The 24,510-nt window shown below is 40.8% G+C and overlaps 2 protein-coding genes across 3 annotated transcripts in view; one reads left to right on the top strand and one right to left on the bottom strand.

Moving 5' to 3' along the window:
- The window catches only part of LOC131688556 (microtubule-associated protein futsch-like), a 185,291-nt gene extending 161,191 nt beyond the window's left edge, over positions 1 to 24,100 (bottom strand). For both annotated transcript variants that reach the window (XM_058972888.1, XM_058972878.1), the window contains exon 1: positions 23,349 to 24,100. The gene's annotated coding sequence lies outside the window, so the exon portion shown is untranslated. The remainder of the gene's footprint in view (positions 1 to 23,348) is intronic.
- Positions 9,610 to 16,022, top strand: LOC131676170 (uncharacterized). The gene is made up of 2 exons (XM_058955290.1): positions 9,610 to 15,882; positions 15,949 to 16,022. The coding sequence occupies exon 1, from the start codon at positions 9,610 to 9,612 to the stop codon at positions 15,667 to 15,669; it is 6,060 nt and encodes a 2,019-aa protein (XP_058811273.1). The 3' UTR covers positions 15,670 to 15,882; positions 15,949 to 16,022.
- Positions 24,101 to 24,510: the final 410 nt, after the last annotated feature.

Raw genomic sequence — 24,510 nt, 5'->3', positions numbered from 1 at the left:
AAAGGTTTTTCACTAAACAAATTCCACCAATTTTTTTTCCTTGCCATCGCCTTATAACGCTCTAGAACCGGTAAACCTTAGTTAAAAGTATTAAAATGATATTAGCACAACGATTCACTTACAAATTAATCTATTTTTGCAATCGAAAAGGCGAAAAACAACGCACGACGACCCGGGCAGTAACTATATTAGCGGTAACGAGACGAGCTGACGCAGAACACGTTAGAACGTGTACAAGAAGCGCGGCCTGCTGAGATTTGAGTAGCACTTACTTGAGTACGCTGAGTGCGTGACGGTGGCGATGAAATCTCTCAATGCAGGGTGGCCAACCGTACGGATTTTCTTGTCGACTACGGATTCAATGCTTTCTACGAATCAACGGAATAGAAAAATAAAACATGAAAGCCAACAAAAATTAGTTTCGCAGTTTCATTGATAGCCTTAGACAAAACAATAACGCGTTGTTGATTCGTATTACCGTGTTTCAATACTGTGTGCTCTGATATATCTCTTTTTTTCGCGATGAAATATCTTACTTCGTCCAAAAACTCATCAACAACCGTTGTTTACTTTTCAACGGTTAAAATGTATTTATTTGCAACTTCGCAAATTGTATGCCATTAAAGAAAATCGATTTTTCTCCTCGCCGAGATCTTTTTTATTTGGGATGTATAAAAATCTGACCCAGAAGTTTGTAAAAGCTTCTGTGATAGAATTAGACACTTCCACAAACACTGCACTGGCGTAACGGAAGACGATTTGTTGGCTTGCAACTGCTCAAAAGTACATTTGGATGTGTGACAATTGTCGAGTTCTTTTGGAGTGAGTGGAGCCTTGGTATCTATCGGGGAAATAAAATAGATCTCATGTGTTTTGGGTCGTAGCGGTGGCTGTGTGTGACCTCTCTCTATTTCTCTAGAGTACGAGTACGAGGTACGATCACTGTCGCCAATGCGATAATCGTGTGTTCTTCCTGGGACGTCATCATAATCCAGGGATAGTATAAGGGTTTGTGCATTGGGCCGGAGTCCCAAGGGTTGCAGGTTCGGTTTTTGATTATAACCACAAAAGATACGAAACAATTTTTTTTTCTCTGTCTTGCCGAATCGTTGTTGCTGATTAAGCAATACATTTTTTTAAGTTGTTAAAAATTATTATGCTTCGTGTTTTATTTCTATTATGTTTGTCACTAAGATTTTGTGAGATGTGAATTAGAATTAAGTTAAGTGGAACACTACAGTACAATATTAAATAAAGCAAATAGTAAGTTGGGCTGTATTAAACACTTGAGTATTAATTTTGAGCTCCTTGCATAATTAAATCATTATATATAATACATATGTCAGATCAATTCTGGAATATTGCAGCTTCCTTACACTATCCTGCATGAAGAACGCATTGAATCAATACAAAATCAATTTATCTTATATGCACATCGCAAGCTCAATTGGACCGCATTTCCTCTTCCATTAAATGCTGCACATTTCATGCACATTAATAGACAAAAACTTGAAGAAAATGCTCGTTCTATGTTTAAGAACGCAGACGCTATTTGTGATTTTTTCTGTATAAGCGAAATGGATTTCTGTCGAAAATACTGCAAGTTCGTTCGCCTTCCCCTGCGGAACCAAACTGAGTGGCTGATAACAAACCGTTCACCCCAACACAATCGTCGAAACATCGTATTCGATAAATTTCTCTTACAATTTCGCGATGCAGGATAGCAGTGCAATCGGACGATACGAGTTATGATCGGAGGTTGGTTTTCCTGCTTTTGGAATGGTGATAACTCTCACTTCCGTTCAGTCACGCGGGACAATATTCTGTTCAAGAAATCTCTTGAATAAATTTTTTACCAAGTTGCCTGAACCCGGAGTGTTATTGTTGCATGAGAGGAATGCAATAGAAAATTCCACCGTCGTAAAAGGTGAATCTAGGAGCCGTCACTTGTGGGGAATAGTGAAAGATCTGGAGCAATATTGAAAATCTCGAAAATTTTTCGCTGTCACTACTCGCACTTCGTTTCTTCATTCAAAAAAGTACTCATTTATTTTTCTCTAGACAAGTTATCAACGAGGCGACTATTTGGCACGACATATACTGTCAAATTTGTTTTACCAATTCGTACATTATTCAAGGTTCGCACGAGCAGCCCCATTTCGTTTCAAATAGTTCTTTGAAAAAATGCCTTGTTTAGCTTCTTACACATCAGAGCCTGAATTTGTCCCATAATAACGGTGGAGATTTAAGTTTAGGAAAAGATTTTTCTTTCCGTTTTTTGGGTCCACCAGGTATAACAAGAGATGTACCATTCCGTATACGCACGTTCTGTCACAATCAGACTCGCCCGAAAATAGTATATTAAAAGTACACAAGATGAACAGGGATACGAACTTTATTACTAAGAACATAACTAGATAAGAGAGACCCAGCAAAAGCCGCTCGAAATAAATCCGGTGGACGGTATACACTCTTCATTTCTTCGTATGGTACTGAGTGCAATCGCTTTCAATCAAGAATCTTTACTTCCTTGAGCAAGGCGTCCTTGAAACAACCAACACTATGCAGTGATACTGGAATCCAAGATAACTCCATAAATTTCTACCACCACGCGATGGTATATAAACGCGATACTCACGCGTAAAAAGTTCGTTCAAAATGAAAGAAAAGCAAAAGAAAGTACCTTGAAAATGAACGCGAGGCAAAAAAACGCGTGTCGTATGCGCACTAGAGGTTGCATCTCGTGAATTGTGTTTTCCCATTCCCGGGATACGGGAATCCTCGGAAAATTTTTTTTTTATTTATTCCAAAAAACTTACCTTCTTCAAAAAAAATTCCGCGGGCAATATCTCGACCGGAAAATGCTTTCATGCCAAAATCGACAAATTCATCGACTATTACCGCGAAGCATTTCTTTACAGTAGCGTTAGTGGTGTACTTGATATCTCCGCAACCGATGAACCAATTTTTGGATTTTTTAACAGTTCTTTCTTATTTTAATAACAAGATCATCAATGAAAATGTTTGCAAATAGAGATTAGCTACGGAAATTTTACATTTTACCATAACATGGATCAAGATGAAGAAAAAGAAACGTAGGAACATATCACACTCTTGAGTGTATTAGTTTTATATTTGTAAAATTAAACATGGTGTCCGGGGCCCTGGAAATAAACATAAATATCCAGACGAGAATCCTGATACTTTGGCGCACAATGAAAATTGAGAAAAGGCCAAGCTTCGGATCGTCCGATTCGAATACTTAGGGACACTTTTTATCTCGAAACTACCGATAAAATATAATTATGACCAAAGCGAAACAAAACTTATGGCAACAGAAAAGCCCACAACGTTGTTTGTTTGTGTTTTTCTTCTTCATATCATCCTGTATTATCGGCTTCATGAAAGAAAAATGACAACCGCACTTATACATAGAAAAAAAATGTGCCCACCTGTACCCATCTTGAACATGTATAGAGGGGATTAGATGAGCTTCGGAACAGTAATCCTACCAGATTGAAAATCTTTTAATATTTGGACCTAACTTGTTGTTTAATAAATTACACTTTTTATATAATTCTTACATAATTCTCAACTCGAAAAGGAGTCTATAATGGTGATGTATATCCCAATTAAATAAACTAATACGTTTATCGTCAGAAGCTCAACCTAATAGAGTTTTTTCCTAACTTGGGAAAAACAACTTTTGAGCGACTCCAAGCATAAGATACCAATTTATCAAAGACCACACCAAGCGCAAGAGTTTTGGAGAGATTTTTTTTCCTTTGTCGATTAAAATGATTAAAGAAAATCAGTCTAGGCTAATCAAAACAAAACGGTGTCGACGATTTATTATTGATATTAAGAGAGGGAACCTTCACGCCGCTGCACATCGCGGAGACATTTGAATAGTGCGGAGGCCGCCAACTGTCAACTGCTTCCTCTCCTGAGGCCACCGATCGATCAGTGAACAATCAACAGTCTGCGTTCTAATAGCTCAGAACAGTCAGAAGAAGTGCGATAATCTGGCTTGACAATCCGCTACCAGACTACTTAGATTGTGATGAATAGCTAGTCATTCACGGTAGGCACGATCGGAGATTTATCTTGCGCTTCAATCTGGGAGGTCTTATCTGACGGATCTTTCAGTAATAACCTACGTTGAATTTACAGGGTGAGTGTACTATTTTGAGTTTGCTTTAAAATTATTGAAACTATTTCCAATTTTTTATTTGACTTTTGTACTGTTGGCAACATTTTAGGTTATGTCTGTTTGGCAAGATTTTGTTTGATATCAGATAGAAATACCGGATGCACCCTTTAAACATTTCGATCATTTCCACACACCAAAAAAATCTGAATTTTATCGTTGACGTAATTGCAAACATGACACAATTCAACAAACCGTAATTTACGAAATGACGGAACATTACCGTGTTCCGTTTAATTTTACATGGAACATATACTTTACATGCCCAATGACATAAGATTACACTTCCTACCATTCAGAACAAACGCTGTATGAGGAGTAAAATTACATGATTTACGAAATTCAACGTCATGTAAAATTAAAATCAAACGTAAAACTAAGTTATTTTTGATGCTCGTATATGTCAGGGTCAGGAGACGTAAATTTACACTATTTTTTCTAGGTGTGCATAAAAGCAACACTGTACACGCACAGCGTCTATCCCCGTGATTCGCATTACGTAATCGTGCCATTCGAAATGTCATCTCTCATAAAACAGCGACATCTCTCGCCGGAGAATACAAGCGAACCGTTCCATACATTATTCATAAATACCCGTACCTGCACTCGAGTTAAAAAGTGCCTCAATTTAAGGAGAAGATTTATTGAAACATTCGTTCATAAACAAAAAAAAATATACATATGATACGAAACCCCCGCCGAATTTGGTCATTGGGCACAAGATGTTTATTTATTATAAGGTGTCCAGTTGTCGCCGATTGCCATCGCACAGTGTGTGCGCACACCAACTGGTGGGGGTGCGGATGGAACTCGCTTCAATTATGGTCTAAATTGGGCAGTTCGGTTACTGCTGTATGTTATTGTGCGTGTCTGGGACTGCTTGGTGGTGCCGTCGATGCTGAAAGTGTCGGGCAACTATAAATTAATAAATTTAAAGTGGTGGTAGATGGTAGGCTTGCGGTAATTCTATCTGCAAAAAATGAGAATTAAAAATTTTATATCCACATTTGTATATTATTATTTCTATCGGTTTTTTACTTATTTTATATTTTAACAATTAAATCAAAGCCTACTAATCTTTTTTGCGAAAAAAAACTGACATGTCAAAAACTGGATAAAGGAGATGCTAGTAGTGTAAATTCATACGTTCACATCTGAGTGCATATAAAGAGAGTCAAAATTGGAACATTGATTATTTGTCAGTGTCATTCCAAACGAGTCAAATCCATGTATTTTGAGAGGTCTTGTATTCGTTTGGAATATCACTGACAGATAATCATGACAGTTGTCTTCACTCTCCTTACATACACTCTGGTTCACATATCTAATTTTTCTAAATTGATTGGCAAAGTGGTCCAGTTAAAAAGCAAACCTCAACTGTTTATGGTTCCGCTTTAAAGTATTTGCGATTTCCGCGATATCTCTAGAACTAATTCACCGATCGATCTGATTTTCTTTTTTACTCAAATATTGATTTCTTTGACCAACTGCCACGGTGTGTAACCTCTTTAAGCTCTTCTATTTTTGATATTTAAAAAAAAGGACCAACAAAATTTCTGAAATATTTGCAGTACCGTACGGTTGAAGGAACCATGCCGCATTGATTCGCTAAAAACGCACTTCCAACATCTACGCCAATAAAAACCACAGACATATCCGAAAATGAGGGAGAGAAAAAAAATCGCGATGCCCGCACTGCCCCCATTGAAAACAGACACGTAATCCACCGAGAGATGTATGTGGAGAAGGTTCGTGGTACAACAACACCAACAACAAAAAACCGTCTCCCCGACCATCTGTTCTAAAACAAACAAATTTAACTACCATGTCCACACTTTGGAACTATGCTTCCAAAGCCCATAACTCCAACCGGGTCGCAACGTATCGATTCCGGTACGATTTAAGACCCTTAACCGACTGGGGTTCGTTTTGAGTTCAAGGTTGGCCAAAGTCTTTGCGAAAGGGGCAAGGTTCTGCTACTGACGTGTTGCTGCTGCTGCCGGGTTGCTGCTCGCATGAGGTGGACCCCGACTTTTGTACTGAATTGTATGCTAATTTTTCAATCTTTCTTTCTGCTTTGAGCCAACGCTCAAAAACCGCATGTGCATAAAACATGACCGGAATTGTGGTGTCACGATCGTTCTCAATGGATTCTGTTGTTTTCTGTGAGTCATTTTTGCGAATTATTATTGGAACAAAGTACGCCACTCCTTTGTCAGGCAATCGAGTGCGTTTGAAATTTGATGTTGTCCGTTTATGGGTAAACAAAGTGGTTTCTCTTAGGTTTATTTGCCGAAAAAAGGTTGGCCATTCTATTCGTCTGTTCATGATTCTATTTCGTGTATGTACAAATACTAATTAAATTTTATTCTAGCACGAAAACATGATTCCTGTGGATAACAATGGCTGGTGACATCATCACTGTATCCTCGGCAGGCGTTTGGTTGTGATTTGCAAACCAGCTGTACACAACAATAATAAAGCCTGAAATGCCGACGTTCCGACGTGGTGGTTTATTAGAAATTAGATAAAAGAAAGTCCTCCCAACAAACACCTGACGATGACTCATGCCGTCAGGTATGCCGAGACTCTCTGCATGCCTTCCATCGGAAACCAGTTGTTCTTAGTGTAAATAAAGTGACCATGACAAGAACTATTTATACTGTTTGATACTTCCCTCTGGCATTATCTTGGATCCAGTTAATGTTGGCGTAAATCACGCTTTTTGGGTCTGTTACATTTCTCCAACTTATTCATCGTTTTGAAACGCTTCGTACCCCTATTTGATTGTCTCCAATAATTCTCTTCATTGCGTACCATGTTCCAACCGACTTTAGACCTTTTTATCTGAACAATTAATCTTCCCGCATGCGCTTGGTTCCACATGGTTCCGTCCGTTTCGAAGTCGTTATACGCTTTTTGGTAACCTTTGATTCGCTGTCATTTTTTTCTTTTCATCTGGAGGTCACAACGAATCTGCCTTTAATCGGCATGTATGTTTTCACTTTCTTTCCCGTCAACTGTGACGGGGTGATTGGCTCTTACTCAGCAGGCTTTGGTTTTGCTGCATTCTTATGAATTATTGATTCGTCGGATTTACATACAGTTTCATTCTACAACGATATGAAAACCTAAATTCTCTAAAAATACACTTTCGAGATAATTGAATAACTCAGCATTTTCCGATCGATTTTTACAATAGAAGTGTTGGGCGCGGAATTCATTTTCTTTTAAATTATCGTTAGAGTTAGAGGTGGAAAAATATCAAAAAACTTTTACACACACAATCTCCTAATAAAGGGCGTACGGAATCAAATTGCATTACTTTTAATTTTTTTCACAACTTTTTTCTATTAGCTATTCTCTATTGAAATTTTGGGTGAAATTAGTTAAATGTGTATTGTTTACATTGTGTAAATTTCAGTGTTTCAGCTGGAAGAACATCAACTGCGTAACACTGATGGTTCCAGGGAGGGGTGGGTACATGCTCCCCCTATTCGACCAGAGGCTGTGCTGGTTAAAAGATATTTACATTTCCTTGATTCAACATTTTACAAGTGAACAACAATGTGATCAGTTCATTTCTGTTGTTATAACGCTTAATCTAGCCAAGTAAAAGCTAATTAATTACATTAATTAACAAACCCGATTTCACCGGGAAATACAGGTTATTAGGTGCACAGTTTGAAGGCAGAAGTTGGTATCTTTTACATTTTCGGGCATAAGTGTACTGCGTAGTCTATATCTGGCGCACTTTTGCTCAATAATTCATTTCAGGTAAATTTTTGGTTTTTATTCCTCGGCTTTTCGGTATTGTATATTGCACGAATTTGTTATTCCCTTGAAAAAAGCCAAAAACCAGTGGCCGAAACGTCGGGAAATATACAGTACTCGGTCTGATTTAAAAGACCGAAAAGCCGAGGAAAAAAAAACAAAAATTAATAAACATCAAATTCAGTTTGCTTCTGAAACCGCTGAATGCGCTATGTTGGGAGAACGAATGACGAGGGAAACAAACCAAACATTTCATTCTTCGCGGCGGGCATGAATTTAATTTCGTTTCTTTTTCAGGTTTACGCGCGTATGTCAAGTTTTTCAAGCTCTGAACTGGACACTCAGAATTGTTTCTACCCCGGGCAGTCCGAAGCGACATGCAGTTTGTATGGGATATGTTGTGACATGAGCGCAAACTTGAGAGAATAACGGACCCACGTACGATAAAGGTGATGATTGTTCCGCCTTTGAGGAACTATAATAATTTAAGCGGAGAGAATACTGTTTGTCCAGTTATGTGCTATCAGGCTTCTATACATGCCTTGGTGGAGTGTAGCTGAAAACTCGAACGTTACGTAACGAAGCAATAAATATACAAGAATCGAAAATATTGTAATGTATGGACTTATGTGCGTTTTGCGACGGACTCTTGAGTGGCAGTGTATTCATACATAAGTAGGCTTTGTAGTATGTATTATTAAAATCAAAGCAGGATAGGTTCAGTGGAAATGAATCACGTGATATCAAAGATTGTTCGAGCGTAAACAATAACCTTTCGTTGCGCTTTCCATCGATTCGCGTAAATCTGTTGCTGAAAAGTTTTCATCTTTGCGCAACGAAAGCACATATTGCTATAATGCACGCATGCAACCGCAATCAAATTAGATATGCACCTTCGCCTCAAACATTGAATCAAATAGCTCTGTGAGTACATCGTATCAGTATGCGAATGGAAGATACGTACCAAGGCACAATGAGTGTTGGAACTGGCAGCACGGACAATGTTGGAACTGGCAGCACGTACATTGTTGGAACTGGCAGTACGGACATGGTCGGAACTGGGAGCACGGACATACACGAGTAGGATTTACACATTTAGAGAGAGGAAAGATTTAGAGTGTAGAGAGGAAGAAGTGTCAGAATGAGAAAAAGGAAAAGATTAACAGCGTGCGGAAGAATTTCTATTTCTAAACCTAAACCCTAAAATTTATTGGCTAGTGTAAAACTTATTAACTAGTTAAAACTTAATATCTAGTGTAAAACTTAACCTATCTTAGAACTACTGCGAAACACTACTGTAAGTAAATTTGATTCAATTGCAATAATTAAAATATAAGCTAATTGGAAATTTATCCTAACCTAGATTCGCGTACGATAGAGTTAGTTTGCACTAAAAGCGGGAGATAGCGTATGCAATTGAACGAATACCGATTTATGTAAGTCTTTATTGTATAACTGCATTACCTTTATCTAAACAAATATAATTGCAGCTAAAAGCTGAATCGAAATCACAAATTGTGATTTGTTGTTTGCGATCTGCTAAACAGATTTCGGATCTTCACGCGCCCCGTCTTCTTGTTCTCCGGAACAAAACTTTTAGATAAATCGACCAACGGATCGATAATATGGGAACAAGTGGTAATAACGAGACCCCACAGACGCCAACCGGAGGCGTTGCTTCGAGCTGTGCGAATTGCGACCGTCCGGATAGTGCGGATAATTTTGTGCAGTGTGACAAATGCGACGCGTGGTGGCATATGTCGTGCGCTGGTGTATCGGAGTCGGTTGAAGGCCGTCCGTGGTCGTGTCGTAAATGCACCCCAGATAACGTAAGCATCCGTACGGTATCGTCAGCCACTCGAGCCGCTCGATTAGCGCTACAACTAGAGGAGCTTGAAGCGAAACGAGCCTTGGAAAAACAAATGTTGGAAGCGGAAAAACGACATCTGTCACAAATGTTCCAACTTAGAAAGGCCCAACTGGAATGTGAGGAAGAACACACGGACCGCAGCCGGATAAGCAAGCGGCAGAGTATCGACCAGGTGCGTCAGTGGATGGAAGAATGCGCTGAACAAGCAGAAGGTGCCGTTAGATTCTCAACCAATCTAGAAACAGCCTCGCTGTCAATGCCGCAGCAAACATCCCAGTTCGAGGGGAACACGAAAGACAGTTGCTACCCCGGTAGGACAGTGATGCCACAGGTAGGACAAGTCCAGAGTCCGCTGAGGCATCCTTCGTTACCAAACGTACTTCAGCGTACGTCATTGTCAGCAGTAAATCCAGCTGGCCAATACGGCTACTCCGTTCCAGGTGCCGGTAATTATAAGCAAATCCAACTGGTGGATACCGGTGCAATCCCCAAGGGAACCAACGTTGAGCAAGCCGTAGTAAGCGTTACCCACAACCCCGCAGGTAACCCTTTACCCCCCGTAGTACCAGGTAAGCCACCACATAGTAAAAATAAAGTGAAAGCCCAACTGTGTTGCGAGGATAATATTGCTCAATTAACCGAGCAGTTCGGGAACATTCAAATTCCCTCGGCATTACTAATGAACCAAAAGAGTGATGCTGTATTCCCAAAGAATCTAACGAGGAATGTGTGTATAGAGCAGGTACAACCGAACCCTTCGTTTGGAACAGTCCCAGTTCCTCAAGGGCTTTTGAATATGTCTACATTTGTTCCAACCCCCTCGCAGTTAGCAGCCCGACAGGTGATGACGAAAGAATTACCCCCCTTTTCGGGCAACCCAACCGACTGGCCCGTATTCATAAGCAGCTTTATGACAACTACGCTTGCTTGTGGATATTCGAGTGCCGAAAATTTAACACGTTTACAACGCTGCTTGAAAGGTGCTGCATACGAAGCTGTCCAGAGTCGTTTGGTTCTACCTGAGTGTGTTCCCCACGTGTTGGAGGACCTGCATTTTCTCTTTGGTAGGCCTGAGCTTTTAATCGACGCACTTCTTGAAAAGGTTCGTTCTGTCGCTGCACCGAAATCCGAAAAATTGGAATCCCTTATCGATTTTGGTATGGTGGTACGAACTCTTTGCGACCACTTGGAAGCTGCCGGTCAACGTGAACATTTATCGAATCCGTCCTTGTTGACGGAGCTTATCGGGAAGCTTCCCGCTCACGTTAAAATGGAATGGGGTGCACATCTGAAAAACTGCCGAGAAGTCAATTTGAAAACTTTCGCCAGTTTCATGTCCAGTGTGATGACTTCTGTGGGTAGAGTGACAATGACAAAAGTGAACAAGCCGCCGGAGAAAACGAATCAAAGAACTAGAGGATCGATTAACACACACGCTGCTAATCCAGTAGCCGCCGTTGTTCCGGATAGGTTGTGCTATTCGTGTAGAAAACCTGGTCACCGCATTCAGGATTGTGGAATGTTCAAAGCGCTGCCTATGGAAGAACGTTGGAGGTACGTGAATACGAACGGACTTTGCCGAAACTGCTTGAATGCCCACGGGAAACGTAGCTGTCGCAGCAAGGGCTCGTGTGGCATCCAGGGTTGCGAGTATCGTCATCATCCTCTACTGCACGCAGCACGAAACAATCAAGTCTTGAACGGCCAACTTCAACATTCAGCGGGAAACTTCACGCATAGAGTACTCGAACAAGTCATCCTGTTTCGTATTGTGCCTGTGGTGTTACGCGGGAGTAAAGCTACCATTAACACGTTCGCTTTTCTCGACGAAGGATCGTCACTGACGCTTGTCGAAGATAAACTTGCAAACGAGCTCGGCGCCAACGGGATTACGAAGCCTTTGTGTCTGATGTGGACCGGAAACGTGACGAGGATGGAATCAGCATCAAAACAAATTTCTCTGACGATCTCGGCGGTGAACGGAAATAAGGAGTACGAGGTAGAAGATGCACGTACAGTGAAGGAGTTGTCTCTTCCAAAACAAACAGTATCATTTGAACGCTTGGTCAACCAGTATCGTCATCTCCAAGGACTTCCGATTGCCAGCTATGAAGATGCTACACCCAGACTGTTGATAGGAGTAAATAACTTGAATCTGATTGTTCCACTACGAACTAAAGAAGGCCTACGTTACGAACCCGTTGCTGTCAAAACCAGATTGGGCTGGTGCGTCTACGGCGGAAAGATGGGTGAGGGAACAACACATACAGTGAACTGTCATTCATGCGGTTGCACTGTAACTCAAGAGCTGCATAACACAGTGAGAGATTATTTCGCGCTAGAGGATGTCGCGGCTAAGGCGGTGACCGTGCTTGTGTCAGAAGAAGAGAAGCGTGCCCATCGTATCCTAGAACAAACGACAACTCGTATTGGCAAACGCTTCGAAACGGGGCTGCTATGGAAGTATGACCATATTGAGTTCCCTGATAGCTACAATATGGCTATAAGCCGACTGGAATGCCTGGAGAAGAAACTGTCACGAGAACCGAAGCTTAAGGAGATCGTTCAGGAGCAGTTGACTGCATACCAAACAAAAGGCTACACCCATCTCGCTTCAAAGGAGGAACTACTCAATGCGGACCTGAAACGAGTCTGGTATCTGCCACTAGGACTGGTGACGAATCCTCGGAAGCCAGACAAAGTGCGAATAATTTGGGATGCAGCGGCAAAGGTCAGTGGAATTTCTCTCAATACGGCGCTTCTGAAAGGTCCCGATCAACTGACTTCGTTACCAGCGGTCCTGTTACGTTTCCGCCAGTTCAAAGTTGGAGTTACCGCAGACATCAAAGAGATGTTCCATCAAATCTCCATACGCAAAGAAGATCGCCACTCTCAGCGATTCCTCTGGCGTTCGGATCCTTCACACCGTCCGGAGATCTTCTTGATGGATGTGGCGACGTTTGGATCAACGTGCTCACCCGCATCAGCGCAATTCGTGAAAAACAAAAACGCTGAAGAGTTTCGGGAACAATATCCTCGCGCCGTGGAGGGCATAGTTGAAAACCATTATGTGGACGACTGCTTGGAGAGTTTTGAGAGCGCTGAAGAAGCCTTGCGCGTCAGTCGAGAAATGCGCATGATACACGATGAAGGAGGCTTCGAACTGAGAAGCTGGCATTCGAACAGTGCAGAAGTGCTAAATGGCTTAGGCGAAACCAAATCAGCTGAAACGAAGACCATCGTTCAAGGCGGTGGATTCGAGCGCGTGCTAGGACTACTGTGGAGTACGGAAGCAGATGAACTTCACTTCTCTACAACGATGACGAACGAGATCCAGAACTTGGTGGAAGGCAACCAACGTCCAACTAAAAGACAGATGCTGAAATGCCTAATGGGTTTCTTTGACCCACTGGGACTTATGAGTTTCTTCCATATCCATGGTAAGATGCTTCTGCAAGACGTCTGGCGATCGGGAATCGAGTGGGATGATGTGGTCAGCGATAGTATCTTTGAGCGTTGGCTGAAATGGACAAGACTCTTCAGCGAAGTTAGCGTAGTGCGCATACCCAGGTGTTACTTCCACGAAGCGACCCTAGAACACTATGATGGACTACAGCTGCACGTTTTTGTGGATGCTAGCGAGGTAGCTTACTCCGCAGCTGCTTATTTTCGAGTAGTGAATCCTCACGGTATAGGCGAATGTGCGTTGGTCGCTGCGAAGGCGAAAGTAGCTCCGTTGAAGCCCCTCTCAGTGCCCAGGATGGAATTGCAAGCAGCTGTTTTGGGATCGCGGTTGATGAAATTCGTGGAAGAAGCTCATAGTCTCACCATAGCGCGAAGGTACTTGTGGACCGATTCGGCTACTGTGCTGTCGTGGCTTCGAGCGGATCATCGCAGGTATAAGCAGTTCGTGGCCTGTCGTATTGGAGAGTTACTTACCACAACGGATGCCGGTGACTGGCGATGGGTGCCCTCGAAATTTAACCCTGCTGATGCCGCAACCAAGTGGGGTAAAGGCCCAAAATTGACAACGGACAGTATGTGGTTCAAAAGTCCAGAATTCTTGTGCGAACCGGAGACAAGTTGGCCTGTTCAAAGAATTCGTTCCGTGGACACGGAAGAAGAGTTGCGCCCTTGCTATGCGCACCGCGGAATTATCCTGCCAACGCTGATAATCGATTTGGATCGATTTTCAAAGCTTTCTCGGGCGGTGAGGACCATCGGCCACGTGCATAGATTTCTGGGGAACCTGAAACGGAAGCGACTCAGCGAGAATGCGGTAAATGGAAGATTCAGTTCGGAGGAGCTCAAATCGGCAGAACGCTCATTGATACGGATGGTGCAATGGCAGGCATTTCCCGATGAAATGGCGATAACAGCGCGAAATCAACAGAAATCAGCTGAGCAGTGGGAACCTCTGGACAAGAGCAGCAGAATTTACCAGTTGTCTCCGATCGTGGATGATTATGGGGTGCTCCGGATCGGCGGACGCATTGGGAAAGCCCCTAATATCGACCTAGATGCGAAGTTTCCGGTCATACTCCCACGAAATCATAGGTTTACCACACTATTGGTGGACGACTACCACCGTAAGTTTCGTCATGGTAACCACGAAACCGTGACAAATGAAATACGCCAAAAGTATTATGTACCGAGATTGAGAGTAGCAGTGAAGCAGCAAGCAACAGCTTGTCAATGGTGCAAAATAAATAAGGTCAAGCCGCAAACTCCGCAGATGGCTCCATTACCGGCAGCACGCATGGCCGCATTCACTAAACCGTTCACTTATGTGGGCCTCGATTTCTTCGGACCGCTACTCGTGAAAATCGGGAGAAGCAACGCAAAGCGTTGGATCGCTGTGTTTACATGCCTGACCATTAGAGCCGTTCATGTAGAAGTAGCGCATAGCCTCAGCACCGACTCGTGCGTGAAGTGCGTACGGCGTTTCGTTTGTCGACGGGGTTCGCCGGCAGAGATACACAGCGACAACGGCACCAACTTCCAGGGTGCTAGCCGACTGTTGAGGGAACAAATGCAAGAAATACAAGGAGAGCTTGCAGCAACCTTCACCAATACGAGCACAAAATGGTTATTCATACCACCCGCGACCCCTCACATGGGTGGATCGTGGGAAAGAATGGTGCGCTCTATCAAAACCGCGATGGAGACGGCCTACAACAACTGTCGTAAGCTGGACGACGAAGCTTTGGAGACGTTAGTCGTAGAAGCGGAGGCGATCGTAAACACTCGTCCCTTGACGTATTTGCCATTGACTTCCGAAGAAAGTGAAGCCATTACTCCGAACCACTTTCTGTTGGGGAGCTCAAGCGGTGTTCGTCAGCCAACGGTTGAACCAACGGATTCATCGGCAGCCTTGCGGACCTCCTGGAATCAGATTCAGTTTCAACTAGACGTCTTCTGGAAAAGGTGGACTCGGGAATATCTTCCGACCCTCACGAAGCGCACGAAGTGGTTCGGGGATGTAAAGCCTGTCGCCGAAGGAGACTTGGTGTACATCGTGGACGGAGACAGAAGAAACGGCTGGGAACGAGGTCGCGTGCAGTTAGTCATCAAAGGAGCGGATGGGAAGATTCGTCAAGCGATTGTACAAACTGCGAGGGGGGTTGTGCGTAGACCTGTCTCGAGGTTGGCTGTCTTGGAGGTGGATCGTAAAACTGAACCTGGTGGCCAGTGTTACGGGGGGGAGGATGTTGGAACTGGCAGCACGGACAATGTTGGAACTGGCAGCACGTACATTGTTGGAACTGGCAGTACGGACATGGTCGGAACTGGGAGCACGGACATACACGAGTAGGATTTACACATTTAGAGAGAGGAAAGATTTAGAGTGTAGAGAGGAAGAAGTGTCAGAATGAGAAAAAGGAAAAGATTAACAGCGTGCGGAAGAATTTCTATTTCTAAACCTAAACCCTAAAATTTATTGGCTAGTGTAAAACTTATTAACTAGTTAAAACTTAATATCTAGTGTAAAACTTAACCTATCTTAGAACTACTGCGAAACACTACTGTAAGTAAATTTGATTCAATTGCAATAATTAAAATATAAGCTAATTGGAAATTTATCCTAACCTAGATTCGCGTACGATAGAGTTAGTTTGCACTAAAAGCGGGAGATAGCGTATGCAATTGAACGAATACCGATTTATGTAAGTCTTTATTGTATAACTGCATTACCTTTATCTAAACAAATATAATTGCAGCTAAAAGCTGAATCGAAATCACAAATTGTGATTTGTTGTTTGCGATCTGCTAAACAGATTTCGGATCTTCACGCGCCCCGTCTTCTTGTTCTCCGGAACAATGAGTCAAAGCTAATGATGATGGATGGAGCGAAAGTGACAACTAATACCACGACGCTATGTTATCCTTGTTCGCACATGGTCAAGGCTCCGAAAATGGCAACCACAGGCGAAATTATTTTTTATCAAATTTTGCGTCAAACTGTTTGTTTTCCGTATGTATATAACCTCTAATATTAAAAAATATGATTGGTGATCCCAGAAAAAAAATTCATGTGTGTCATTTATGAAAGTTTGTTGATGCTACTTGCATGACCTGAAAATGACTAAAAAACCGTAAGGAGATAAAAAGGTAAACAAAATCCATATTTTCAACTTTTTGCTTGTACCCACATTTTTCTATCGCAGTTTAATTAAAATTTGATGATATTGCTTAATAAATTTTGATGAATATGGATTATTGCTTATTTTCAGTTGTGAAGTAATGGAAACCAAATAACTTGTAACGTGACGGATCAAAAATTCAAAAAAGTTTTGTGGACCACACCAGCAACATGCATACAATGTCTAACCTGCATTTTTTCTTACTACTTTGAGTCTACTTTTTAAAAGTGTATTGTGAAAACTTTAAAGTTTTATTATTTTTTAAGAAAACTTAGTTTATCTTATGTAACGTGACAGATTTTATCTGCTGTAAAGCAATTCTATCAAGTTTGATTCAATTGCGTCAATATTGGTGACCATCTTTGATTTTGATGAAACCTTTTACGTTTCATGTATATGGGAGACTAAGTATTTTTCAATATTAAACAAACAATTTTTATTCAAGAGTAATATTTAAAAAGGGCGTATGAGGTCTTGAATGCACTACTTTCAATATATATAGTTCGAAAATCGCCTTTTGTGCAGAAAAACTATATGATAGCGAGTTCTAGGGAATTAATTGTTTTGTGTGAATACTTTTTGGCGAATTTTTTCAAAAAAATGTTAAAAATTCAAATACATTGTTAATAAAAACAAAAAAAATGAAAATACAATTACAGAAAAACAATGTTTTTTTTTGTTAACGAAATCCTATAAACTGATGCAACTATAATTCCACTATTAGGAAGTTATTAGTAAGAAAGCATTTTTAACTTCAAGTATTCTTCTAAATTTCTTAGTATTTGCCAGTCATAAATATAATTTTCTTACACAATATTAATACTAAATATAATTTCGAAGCAAAATGCTCTTAAGAAAAAATTTCCGAAATATTTGGATTTTTTTTTCAACAAAAATACCTAGTAGTGAAAATACGCCCTTTTAATAAATTACTCACAAATACCAAACACAAAAAATATAACACGTTTAAAATTTAATTGCAAATAAAAAAACTTTAAAATATAATTACATCGTAGAGAAAATAACAATAAAAAGTTTTAACATATTTCAATAATTCTTTTAATTTTGAATTTTTATTAATTTTTTTTCTTTAAATAATTTAGTTAAAGAATATATTTCAAAATGGGTTTTCAATTCAAAATGCTCACGAAAAATTATCCTTCAAAATGCAAATGTTTTCAAGTTATTTTGGATTTTCTTTCGACATAATATGTTACTTCGTGAAATTACGACCTTTTCAAAAGTTTTTCACGTTTGTTGATCAAAACCAATATGTTTTTCAAAATAAACAAGAAATTTCCCGTTAATACTCAGTTCCTAGATTAAGGATGATTTGCGTACGATTGTCTTGATATCCTTGCTTCAATGAAAATGCAGAACTGTAACGTGACAGATTCTGGTTGTAACGTGACAGATCATTGAGAATACTCCATAAAATCGAAAACAAAGTTTTTCTTCAGGGAAATTATATTTCAAACTCTTCCTTGTTTTCTAAGCTTTAACTTAAAACTGTTTTGTTTCAAATTTGGGGGCCAACGGAACAGACTTTTTCTATTTAGTCGGGCAACCTCCAAACTAACTGCGAAAATTGTGTAACGTGACAGACGTATCAAAATGACAATAAAGTGAAAACGGTTCATGATAGAAAAAAACTTTCTGTAGAAAAAATGTGCGGCTTAGTGACCTTAATAATGTGCAGTTATGATAGAATATGTTTTTATTATTTTTGCTGACTTATCTTATGAAATATGCGTAAAAATGTAACGTGACAGACAGAAGCCTTGACCACATAGAGCTCGACTGTACAAGCGATTTTGTGCACGTATTTTATACGAATTAATGCGTTCAAGATTGCACTTAAAAGTGTGAACTCATTTTGGGGCAAATGTGGCAATGAATTAGAAAATTTTACGTACTAAAGCTATTCACTGATTTTTCCTAAAGGGAATTAATTATGTCCAAAACTGATATAGCACAGGAAATACATTTCAAGTAGGAGAAATTTCAAGAATATTTTCATTTTTTGGCAATATTCTGAGCTTGGACTTGAGCTTGTGCGGCCATCCCTGGCTGCTATTCCGTTATCGATCTGGACCAGCTGAAGTTGCATAGGGAATCAGTAGATAATTATGCTTGGGAGTAGCGAAACATCTTTCAATGTGCAACTCCTTGTAATCCTAAACTGTTTTATTGATCAATACCGGTGCCGACCAGACCCGAACGTAGGTCGCGGAAGGAAAGCGAAGGAATCTTAGTCCGATACTTGCTTTTGCTAGAGGCCGTATATACTACTGTTTGTTGGTAAGTATAGAAGTTGCATTTTATATCTTCTTTACCGACGCCAGAGAGGTGACTCCACTATCTGGACTAGATATCGATTCATCAACTCATGGACCGGGGGGACCAACGGCTTTACTTCCCTTCGGAAGCAAAACGTGACCACAGATTTTTACATCTCAGAAAAATTTTCAACGATCTCGGCTGGGACTGAACCCAGACCAACTAGAATTAGTAGCAGTCACGCTTATCACTCAACTACCGGCGCCGTCATTTTCATATTGCCAATAATCTGAGCATAAAAAAACTTAAATTATGTAGTAGTTTCTAAAACAGTCTACTAAACACTAAATTATTAAAGGCAAACTTTTGTTTTATATCCGTAAATTTAATTCATGTTACACTTTATCCCTCCCCAAGGTTTAGGGGTTTGACGGTATTGCAAACATCATCAAGCATCAATTGCTTTAAGATGGGTATTGCATTACGCCTCGATAGTGGTGCATCGAGGAGACCGAGAGGGCTTATGCGCCTTTTTTATGTTATATGTTGCTTCATACTCTGCACCTGCGCATACCAACGCTAAACCACTGGTCTATGCGCGGTGTCGTGGCCGACTGGCGGATCGACGTAGATTGACTTTTGCTGTGTGCCGTGTTTGCAAATATTGTTCTATTGGTGGTATTCGTGGACGGGGCTCACGGAGGGAGTCATTGTGTGTCCATTTATCGGTCGACTTCGTCATCGTGCATATACCAATTCAATTAATTTAATAATTAAATTAATTTAATAAAGTAGAATGAGTAGAAACCTGTTAGTTGTAGCTTTGTGATAATCGTAGTTTTTCGTACTAATGTACAACTGTTATGTGCTAGTCGTGTGTCTATCTATGTATGTATTCGTCTGAGAATTTATGACAGTTGGGTCAGGGAATGGATGCAGAACTGACGTATATGATAGAATAGTGGCTAATGCTTCTGGTGATCAATCTGAGCATTTGGTTCTATTCATTCGGGAATGTCCGGTTGGATAAATCAGGGTAAAATAAATTTACCGACGCACGCGAGTCCCAGCCAGCCTAGCCCCCATTCCCGGCCAGCATAGCATGATGAAAGTCTAACAGCATGCAATTGTCGTTAATGATAAATATACAACATTTGCTGCATTTAGACGAGTTTGATTGCATGTTACATATGTTTTTCTATTCTACTTCATTAGTCTGTATCTTTTGTACATCTATTAGTTTGATTTTCCATTATTTATGTATACCAAAATAGTATTGTTCAATTTATACACTTTTAATCAAGCTCTTTGCACCTTTTTTCTTTATTCGGCATGTTAGATTGCTTTTATCAGTATATCTCTACTATACGCTATCTATACTCATATAGGTACAAACGCTCGTGGCCTTCGCGATAACACAAACCTGGCCACAAACACGACCATGCAATTGCAATAATCCACATATACTTACGCCCGCGATTTCGCCTACATGAAAACACCTCGGTAGTTAAGTAAACGTGGCATCTTCAAACTTCCAAACGCGGTCTCAAACATTAATCCACCATTCGCGCGATCATAAAACGGTCACGTCCGAAAGTTTTACCAGTCTGGACTAATGCCTTCAGTTGAACCAATCAAAAAAGTGACGCTCACATTCACTAAACAACTCGTTCCATGGTGACATGACCTGGAACTCAAGTAATATAGGGAAACGGACTACCATCTGTACCATACACTAAAGTTTAAGCTGCATATTCACGGTCTGCGCGCGATCAAACAAAAATACACACTACGTCATTATAAAATCGAAGTTATGCACGCGAAGTCACATACACGTGAAAAACACGTTAAAATACCAATGCTTGAGCCCTTCGCGATCATCCCCGGCATCAACACCCGCGATCTAGTAAACATGATGGCATCCCAGTGTTAAAGTGAATGTCTCAGCTCCTATAAATTTCCAAACGCGGTCTCAAGCGTGAACCTAAAAACTCTCGCACTCGCACGATCATGAATCGGTCACTTCCGGATGTTTCTGTCCTTGATATCAGCAGACTAGGTCCATGTCTTCAATTGGATCAATTAAAAAAAGAAAGCTCTCATATCCACTGGACACCACGTTACATGGCGACATGACCGAGGACTCTAGTGATATGGGGCAACTTACTCCCTGTCAGAATGTGAATTGTACACCAAAAACTAACTATCAGATTGAAGGTCTGCGTGACCATTCAAGAACGCACGCCTATATAGGGAATGCCACACGGTTACAAAATCCAGTCTTGTACACGCGAAGTCACATGAACGCGAGCACACGTGACAAACACGTTAACGTACGAACGCTTAAGCCCTTCGCGATTAACAACGCACACCTACGTTCGCGATCGCGCAAACTTAATCATGAATCGGTCACGTCCGGAATCCATTACTCTCTGTCTCCATAACTTAGGTCCATACATTCAGTAGGACCAATAAAAAAATAAAGCACATATCCACTAGACAACACGTTCCATGGCGACATCACCGGGCACTCTAGTGATATGGAAGATCTGACTCTTTTAGCATCTTAGCAGTACATCAAAAAATAAAGCATTTCGCTCACGGTCCGCGCGCGATTATCCAAGAACACACGCGAATATGCGAAAGGCACACGTTTATAAAATAGAATTTATACACGCGAAGTTACATACACGTTAGCACACGCGACATACAAACGCACACGCGATCGACCACGTTAACGTACAAATGCTCGAGCTGTTCGCGATGATACACGCGATCGCGAGTCCCTGCGCCCGCACATACCTGAACCGTAAAATGAATATCACATTCAGAATCACGGCCCGCTACAATTGGCCTAATGCAGTGTTTTAGTGGGCGACATTGCCTGTATCGTCTGCAAATTGTAGCAAGTGATTCTGACGGGGAGCTCTTCCGAGAACCTAGCTCTACAGCTCCAGTAGGACAACTCTCGAAAAAAAAAATTGCTAATTTGCGCACAGTAACTGCTGTAACAGTAACGTTGCGTGTTACCAATGTATTACTGGTTAGAAATATTTTTTTCATTTCAATTTCCACCCCATTTGGTGGTATTTTCCAAAAACCGATTTTTAAACTTTCACTCTTCCAAATAATTGCACTTTTTTCAAAAATATCGGAATTTCATTTTATACCGTTTCTAGATTATTCTTTCAACTTTTAGAATCATTTTGATTTTTTTCAAATCGGTTGGAAATTCGCAAAATTATAGTAATTCTTGTAAAAAAGTCAAAACCGCGATTTTTCACTCTTTCATTGATTTAGTAAATTCCGTACTTTCACTTACACAGCTGCTTTCGCAATTAAAAAACGAAGACAATGATGTATTATACATTTCTTTTGTTTGCATTTTTACCTGCGAACATCGCGATCAAACGCGTGGGGTACGTTTGTACCCCAGTGCAACGTTCTAGAGTGGAAAACGCAAGTGCAACGTTCTGTGGTTAAATTGTCTTATTTTCAACTAACAGTCACTAGAAAAGCTCTAGAAAAAAACTGCGGAGAGAAAAACAGCCTTTTTGGCAACGTAAGCCCCGGCATTGTATGGCAACACGTCAAATGTTGTTTTGGGGATGTAAAGTGTTCGATAGGGTCCGTTTTTAACAGTTAAACCCGAATCCAATCGATCCAAAATGAAGTTTCAGCAGTTCTCCTTCTAGAGTTTTTCTAGCACAGCCTACTAAAGAGGTAGAACAGAGATAAGCATATTCAAATATTGAGTTATGTTGGAAATCTGGAAAATCTAAGATGCTGAAATTAGATCGTGAAAAATACAATGGAACAAAAAAATTGTTTTGATTATTATAACGTTTCTTTCAATTGAGCGTTATAGTTAGTTGTCGTCCACGGAAAGATATGCGGAGAGAAATGCAGACAAAATGGCAACCTTCAATTCGATTGTTCCAAGTGCTCCCAAAAAGATATAGATTGGCTCGGCTGGCTCAAGAATTTGACAGTTTCGATGGCTCAAGATGACGTCTCCACTTATTTCTGATATTGTGCTTCGAAACGATAGAAAGATAATTCAAATACATTATGTGTATAACTTTTGCAGGGAATTTGTGTAGTTTTGGCTTGAATTGAGTCTGGTTCTAACCCCTACTGCTCTGAAAATGTGTGAACTTATAGCGGTCGGGGTTAGAGCCAGACTCAGTTTCGAGGTCAAGCAAAAACGGCATTAAAGAATTCATATAGAACAGATTCGGTCCGTCTTACCCCGCCGGGATTTTCTACCGTGTCTACCCAGTTTGACAATTCATTTGGCTGCGTACAATACATTTTCGCAAATCTGTAATAGATCTATAGATAGGGTCCTATATGTTTAATGTGGAATCGAATCGACGATTTTGTCGGACGTTGCGTCCACCAGATTAACGTCAGAAGAAATAATCAGCTGATCAGAAACGTCTCATGGAATGCCTAATTTATTGAATGTTGCGCGCTTGCAAGAGTGCTTGCCTACCGAGAAACTGATGATGATGAGTAAAAATTTGGATAGAGGATTTAGAGTTTGAATATAATGTTAGATACTTACTGATACTAACTTCGAAGATCAATCCAGTAACAGTTCATTCAACATTGCGATTTACATTTTATTCATCACTCGCTCCGACACACGCACTTTTCACTGGCGCACATAAAAACAACAAACTAGTAACAAAACAGATCCTACGTTACATAACACACTGCTCGCGTTAGAACCACCTGAGTAATCATCAATTATTCAGTTGAACTAACAGAACACCCAACGTAAACGTGCCGGAGATCGGCACCGAAGGCATAGACACTAACCAACCACCTAAAACCCGTCCACACGTCGTATGTGTAATGCGAAGTACCGAACTAATAATCCTATCCTAAAGCATTGCACAAACCAGCCGAGCCTAGCCGAGAAAACCACAAAAGGTGATCTTTCGGTGACTTTGTTGTTGGGATCAGCTGCGGGTTATGATGTACTAACAGCGACTACGACACCACTCGCACCGACCGGGTATTATTTTACCAGTGCGAGATGTATCACGTTTAACTCGATCATAACGTCACACACTTGAAATTTCTTCACTGCACGTAAATCGGGTCCATCTAGTAGGCCTTTCTAGAAGTGAAAATGACGCGATTAGGTCGCGTAAACAAATTTCTTCTAAACAAATTTCTTCTAAACAAATGAAAGCAGATCACAGAAATATGTTTATCCCGCAATTGATTCTATAATAGGTAAACAATAAACAACTTGCCACCGGATAATTGCATTACTACACAACAATACGTTTAACGACAATGACAAACGGGCTGCGACTGCTTCTGTCCTGCCTGGGCTGGCTGGCGTTTTAGTAACGTGGTGTGACACCGGCAGAGCTAATTGATAGAGGGCAGCACTCTTACTAGGGCAATGGGGAAAACAAACATCTTCCCGCATTCATCTCGTACATATTTATTTATCGTTGGAGCATGCGATCGTGGCACGCGCGTTGAGTCGAGTTGAGTGGTATACGGCTGCTACTGGTGGAAGTAGTACATTGAAGAGTTGAATTAATAGATTAGAAATGAAAAAAAAAGTCGGAACCACATATCGGATGTCATGTGCGTACCAAGCAAAGGTACCTTTGTTAGTAATTAGTATGCCATGATTTTTTGAAATTTCAGAGCTACGATTATTATAGCACATTTTATGGCAGGAGGTGCTGCCTGGTAACCTT

The sequence above is a fragment of the Topomyia yanbarensis genome, chromosome 1 (assembly GCF_030247195.1).
Source record: "Topomyia yanbarensis strain Yona2022 chromosome 1, ASM3024719v1, whole genome shotgun sequence".
In the NCBI taxonomy this organism is placed as follows: Eukaryota; Metazoa; Arthropoda; class Insecta; order Diptera; family Culicidae; genus Topomyia; species Topomyia yanbarensis.
This window is presented reverse-complemented; position numbering and strand designations above follow the sequence as displayed.

Excerpts from the sequence above, each read along its gene's own strand:
- LOC131676170 (XM_058955290.1), top strand. The coding sequence starts at position 9,610 with ATGGGAACAAGTGGTAATAACGAGACCCCACAGACGCCAACCGGAGGC.